A 6,803-nucleotide genomic window follows, 5' to 3' on the forward strand; every position below is an offset into this window, starting at 1 on the left:
GATCAACAGCCTTCAAAAAACATCTTGTAGCTTAGTGAGTCAATGCAACAAGGAGGATGACAAATCAATGTATTTGGTCGCTTATGCCACAGGGATTGAATTAAACACTTGAATATCGATAACTGCCACCTGGACACTGGAATAGTTTAACTCCCCAAAGGGAGTTATAGTTCAATTAAAGCATCATTTCTCAGGAATCTTTCCTCCTTCAAAATACTTTTTTAAAAGATAATAAAATATGTTAATGCTGCAGGGAGGGGAGAGAGGACAGTTAACATTTTATTACATTTTAAGATAAATACCAAACACTTGACCTATTGGCTCTCCTCCCTTAACTCTTCTCTGTGATACTTAAAAATATTCTTCAAACTCAGCTATAGTATCATGTCAGGTCGGAACACAACACATTTTCAGCGACATCTATTGAGTGTCCACGTTTGTTTGTTATGATAGTCAATGCCACTTCATGTTTTTTATGAAGCAACCAGTAGATTCCCCATATGTAATTCAATTAGATTTCCCATATGTAATACCCCCTCTGCCTGCCTTCTACTGCTGAAAGTCAAGTAAGATATGTAGTTATTGTTCTGTCACTGTGACCTCTGTAGATATTTGTCACCTATTCATCTTTGGTCCTTAATATGTCAAGATAATTGGCTGGATCATATTTAGATGCAGCGAGGGCTTAGTTGTTTGTTTCATGGTGTCCCACACAGATGGTATATTGATAATGCAGAGAAATAGCTAAACTGTACTGACAGAGGTCAGTGGGAGGACTCTATCTCACTCACTACTGTAAGTCGCTCTGGATAAGAGCGTGTGCTAAATGACTAAAATGTAACTGTAAAATGTATATTTGGTCAGTGACATTAAAATGGTGACATTTGGAACTTGATATCCCATACACATCCAGACTAGTATTGGCAGAGGAGGCTCAGTGTAAAAATAGCCGACTTGTGTCAAAGCAAATGTCAAAGGTTTACAGCACATTCCACAGCTAAGGCAACGCAATAACCAATGGTTGCGTGCCACGTCACCGGATATGTCATTGACTGACACATTTCTATAACATATAATGTGGTTAGCTGATACTTATTAAAATACCTATCCAAGTGTTGTAAGATCTGCCAGGCGTCAATAACGTCTAAGCATAGGAACACGCCCTTAACCTCTCTTACCCTCAACATTGACTTCAAACCCTGAATTCTACTGACAGACCGCGAGAAGCCGGCTGTAGACATGGCTGCCTCATATTGATCTAGAGGCCATGGTATAGACTAACATGCAAATTAGTAATGAAAGAATATGTATGATCTTTCTATAAAATGTAATGGGAGTTATTAATATGCAACACATTTGCCAAAAGTTTTTTGGAAACTGATCAAATACACTGAACAAAAATATAAACACAACATGTAAAGTGTTGGTCCCATGTTTATTGAGCTGAAATAAAAGATTCCAAAAAAGATTTCATACAAAAAGCTTATTTCTCCCAAATTTCGTTCACAAATTTCTTTACATCCCTGTTAGTGACCATTGTCAGAGTCTAGGTGATGTGGGTAAGGCGGAGTCAGGCGCAGGACACAGAGATGAGTAATAATAGTAACTTTACTCAAAAATAATCTTCCAACAAGGAGAACGAAAATCCAGAATCACATAAACGAGACAACTGACAAAAATAAACACAAACAAAACCATGATGCATCCAGAGGGTTAAATAGGGAACTAATTAAAACGTAATGGGAACCAGGTGTGTACAATACAGACAAAACAAATGGAAAAATAAATGTAGATTGGTGGAGGCTAGAAAGCCGGTGACGTCGACCGCCGAATGCCGCCCGAACAAGGAGAGACCCCAACTTCGGCGGAAGTCGTGACAGTACCCCCCCTTGGAGCCGCGCGCCGACACCGGCCTCGGGGACGACCCGGAGGACGAGGCGCAGGACGATCCGGGTGGAGACGGTGAAATTGATGCAGTAAGGAAGGGTCCAGGATGTCCTCCACTGGCACCCAATATCTCTCCTCCGGACCGTACCCCTCCCACTCCACGAGGTACTGAAGGCCCCTCGCCCGACGCCTTGAGTCCATAATGGCTCGCACAGTATACGCCGGGGCCCCCTCGATGTCCAGAGGGGGTGGAGGAACGTCCCGCACCTCAGACTGCTGGAGCGGACCAGCCACCATCGGCCTGAGGAGAGACACATGGAACGAGGGGTTAACGTGATAATCAGGGGGGAGTTGTAACCTATAACAAACCTCATTCAGTCTCCTCAGGACTTTAAATCGCACCACAAACCGTGGACCCACCTTCCGGCAGGGCAGGCGAAGGGGTAGGTTTCGGGTCGAGAGCCAGACCCGATCCCCCGGTGCATACACCGGGGCCTCACTGCGGTGGCGGTCGGAGCTCGCCTTCTGCCGCCTGATGGCCCGTTGCAGGCGCACATGGGCAGCGTCCCATGTTTCTGCCGAGCTCCGAAAACATTCGTCCACCACAGGTGCTTCAATCTGGCTCTGATGGAACGGTGCCAGGACCGGCTGATAACCTAGTACACATTGAAAAGGAGATAGATTAGTGGAGGAGTGGTGGAGGGAGTTTTGGGCCATTTCTGCCCAGGGGATGAAAGCTGCCCACTCACCCAGCCGGTCCTGGCAATAGGACCGCAGAAACCTACCCACATCCTGGTTAACTCTCTCCACCTGCCCGTTACTCTCGAGGTGAAAACCTGAGGTGAGGCTGACCGAGACCCCCAGGTGTTCCATAAACGCCTTCCAGACCCTAGACGTGAACTGGGGACCCCGATCAGAATCTATATCCTCAGGCAACCCGTAGTGCCGGAAGACATGGGTGAACAGGGCATCCGCAGTCTGTAGAGCCGGGCAAAGGAAGGAGACGGCAGGACTTAGAAAACAGATCCACAACAACCAGGATCGTGGTGTTTCCCTGTGACGGAGGAAGATCCGTCACGAAATTCACCGATAGGTGTGACCACGGCCGTTGTGGAACGGGTAGGGGTTGTAATTTCCCTCTGGGCAGGTGTCTAGGTGCCTTGCACTGAGCGCACACCGAGCAGGAGGAAACATAAACCCTCACGTCCTTAGCTAAAGTGGGCCACCAGTACTTCCCACTAAGACAGCGCACTGTCCGACCGATGCCAGGATGACCAGAGGAGGGTGACGTGTGAGCCCAACAGATCAGACGGAACTGGACACTGGTTGGGAGTGGTCTCTGTATGTAACGCCCGCTCGATGTCTGCGTCCACCTCCCATACCACCGGTGCCACCAGGCAAGAAGCCGGAAGAATGGGAGTGGAATCCGTGGACCGCTCCTCTGTGTCATACATCCGGGACAGTGCGTCTGCCTTAGCATTCTGGGAACCTGGTCTGTAGGAAAGGGTGAAAACAAAACGGGTGAAAAACATGGCCCACCTTGCCTGACGAGGGTTCAGTCTCCTCGCCGCCCGGATGTACTCCAGATTGCGGTGGTCAGTCCAAATGAGGAAAGGGTGTTTAGCCCCCTCAAGCCAATGCCTCCACGCCTTCAGAGCCTTGACAACAGCCAACAGCTCCTGATCACCCACATCGTAGTTTCGCTCCGCAGGGCTGAGCTTCTTCGAAAAGAAAGCACACGGGCGGAGCTTTGGTGGGGTGCCCGAGTGCTGAGACAGCACAGCTCCTATCCCAGCCTCGAACGCGTCCACCTCTACTATAAATGCCAAAGAGGGATCAGGGAGCCGAGGTTAACAGAGCCTTCAGGTGACCAAAATCCCAGTCCGCGCCAGCTGACCACTTCAGTCGCACCGGGTCCCCTTTTAGCAAAGAGGTAATGGGAGCCGCTACCTGACCAAAGCCTCTGATAAACCTCCGGTAGTAGTTGGCAAACCCTAAAAACCGCTGCACCTCCTTTACCGTGGTTGGAGTCGGCCAATTACGCACGGCTGAAATGCGGTCCTTCTCCATCTCCACCCCTGTRYCGGACAGGCGGTACCCTAGMAAGGAGACGGACTGTTYGAAGAACAGACATTTCTCAGCCTTGACGTACAGGTCATGCTCCAACAGTCGACCAAGCACCTTGCGCACCAGGGACACATGCTCGGCGCGTGTAGRGGAGTATATTAGAATGTCATCTATATACACCACTACACCCTGCCCGTGCAGGTCCCTGAAWATCTCGTCTACAAAGGATTGAAAGACTGATGGAGCATTCATCAACCCGTACGGCATGACAAGGTACTCATAGTGCCCAGAGGTGGTACTAAATGCCGTCTTCCACTCATCRKRRTCCCGGATACGCACCAGGTTGTAAGCGCTKCTGAGATCCAATTTTGTGAAGAAGCGCGCCCCGTGCAATGKCTCTGTCACACTGGCTATGAGAGGCAGCGGGTAACTGTACTTCACTGTGATCTGATTTATACCTCGATAGTCAATACACGGGTGTAAACCTCCATCCTTCTTCTTCACAAAAAAGAAACTCGAGGAGGCAGGTGAAGTGGAAGGCCAAATGTATCCCTGTCCCAGAGATTCGGAGACATATGTTTCAACAGGAACAATAGGGATCCCTAATCTAATTGCAAATGAACGATCAATAAAGTTCCCAGCTGCCACCTAAATCTACTAGCGCCTTATGCTGGGAATGCGGGGAAAACTCAGGAAATTCTATACATACACACAGGTGCGAAACAGGAAACTCTGGGTGAGTCGGGTGCCTACTCACCTGGGATGATCCACCAGTGCCCTGCCTCCTGCCTCGACTCCCTGGAGAACCTCCCCAGCACTGACCAGCAGTGTGCCCTCTGCGGCCACAGGTGGTGCAGGGAATGGCCCCCCCTCCGGTCCCCCTCATAGCAGGACCTCCTAGCTCCATCGACGTCGGATCTGAGGTGCTGGGGGATGGAACTGACGGACCTCGATCCGGACGTCCGCGGGAGGCCAACAGGTTATCCAGCCTGATGGATAGGTCCACCAGCTGGTCAAAGGTAAGGGTGGTGTCCCTGCAGGCTAGCTCCCTACGAACGTCCTCGCGTAGACCACACCTGTAGTGGTCGATCAGGGCCCGATCATTCCATCCCGCGCCGACGGCCAGAGTTCGAAAGTCCAGAGCGAAGTCTTGTGCGCTCCTCATCCCCTGTCTGAGATGATACAAGCGTTCCGCCGCTCTCCCTTCAGGTGGATGATCGAAAACCGCCCAAAAGCGGCGGGCAAAATCCTCATAATTGTCCAACGTCAGTCCTTCCCTTCCCCAGACTGCGTTGGCCCATTCGAGTGCTCTACCAGTCGGACAGGAGATGAGGGCGTTTACACTCTCACATCCCGAAGGAGCTGGGTGAACGGTTGCCAGGTAGAGCCCCTGCTGGAGTAAGAACCCCTGGCACCCGGCAGCCGTTCCATCGTATACCCCCGGGAGCGCGAGCCGAATCACACTGGATCCAGGTGAAGGTGGGGGGGACAGCGGTGTTGTTGTTCTGGGAGCTGGGGTGATGATGATGGGGTTGCTGGAAAAAACCCTCTCTCCCATCGCTCCATGTTTGCAGCACGCGATCCATGGCTGTGCCGAGACTTTGTAACATAGTCGCGTGCTGCTGGACGCGCTCCTCCATAGGTAGAGGAGGGCTGTGTGCACCTGCTGACTCCATTGATGGTGCGTGTTTCTGTCAGAGTCTAGGTGATGTGGGTAAGGCGGAGTCAGGCGCAGGACACAGAGATGAGTAATAATAGTAACTTTACTCAAAAATAATCTTTCAACAAGGAGAACGAAAATCCAGAATCACATAAAGAGACAACTGACAACAATAAACACGCACAAAACCATGATGGCTCCAGAGGGTTAAATAGGGAAATAATTAAAACGTAAAGGCTCCGGACTATGGATCACCATGGATCACCGGACTGTGGACCGTCTCAGGAGGTTCCGGACTGTGGACCGTCTCAGGAGGTTCCGGACTGCGGACCGTCTCAGGAGGTTCCGGACTGCGGACCGTCTCAGGAGGTTCCGGACTGCGGACCTTCTCAGGAGATTCCGGACTACGGACCGTCTCAGGAGGTTCTGGACTGTGGACCATCTCAGGAGGTTCCGGACTGTGGACCGTCTCAGGAGGTTCCGGACTGTGGACCGTCGTTGGAGGTTCCGGACTGTGGACCGTCGTTGGAGGTTCCGGACTGTGAAACGTCGCCGGAAGCTCTGGACTGGGAACTGTCGCCGGAAGCTCTGGACTGGGAACTGTCGCCGGAAGCTCTGGACTGGGAACTGTCGCCGGAAGCTCTGGACTGGGAACTGTTGCCGGAAGCTCTGGACTGGGGATCGTCGCCGGAAGCCTGGTGTGTGGGCCCGGCACTGGTGGTACCAGGCTGGTGACAAGCAACTCAGGGCGAGCGCGAGGAGCAGGCACAGGACGTCCTGGACTGGGGAGGCGCACTGGAGGCCTGATGCGTGGGGCCGGTACAGGTGGGACCGGGCTGGTGACACGCACCTCAGGGCGAGTGCGGGGAGGAGGCACAGGACGTACTGGACTGTGGAGGCGCACTGGAGGTCTAGAGCGTAGAGCTGGCACAACGCGTCCTGCACCAATGACCACATTATAACCTGATGATGCGCCCAATTAAAATAAGGCGTAACAAGGTCAGAAGATAGTCCCAACCAGGGTTTGAACCTGGTTGCTAGGTGTAGGGTTAAGTTTGCTACACTAGCCCCTTCCTTCAGTGAGCACATCCTCAAGCTTCATTCTTTTAAGTTCCTTATGCCTGATCACAGTCTCAATCGCTGCATGCGCGGTCGCCCAATTCTGATCAATGTAGCGAAGTCAGGGGGT

The 6,803-nt window shown here is 51.6% G+C and overlaps 1 protein-coding gene across 1 annotated transcript; it reads right to left on the bottom strand.

The window, feature by feature from the left end:
• Nucleotides 1-1,430: 1,430 nt before the first annotated feature.
• On the bottom strand, nt 1,431-5,512 carry LOC139024784 (uncharacterized). The gene is made up of 3 exons (XM_070439721.1): nt 4,712-5,512; nt 2,308-4,602; nt 1,431-2,188 (listed from the first exon to the last, which is right to left on the bottom strand). Exons 1-2 carry the CDS (start codon nt 5,510-5,512, stop codon nt 3,724-3,726), a joined length of 1,680 nt encoding a protein of 559 aa, XP_070295822.1. The 3' UTR covers nt 1,431-2,188; nt 2,308-3,723.
• Between the last annotated feature and the right edge of the window lie 1,291 nt (nt 5,513-6,803).

This window comes from Salvelinus sp. IW2-2015, linkage group LG4q.1:29 (assembly GCF_002910315.2).
Source record: "Salvelinus sp. IW2-2015 linkage group LG4q.1:29, ASM291031v2, whole genome shotgun sequence".
NCBI classification, from domain to species: Eukaryota; Metazoa; Chordata; class Actinopteri; order Salmoniformes; family Salmonidae; genus Salvelinus; species Salvelinus sp. IW2-2015.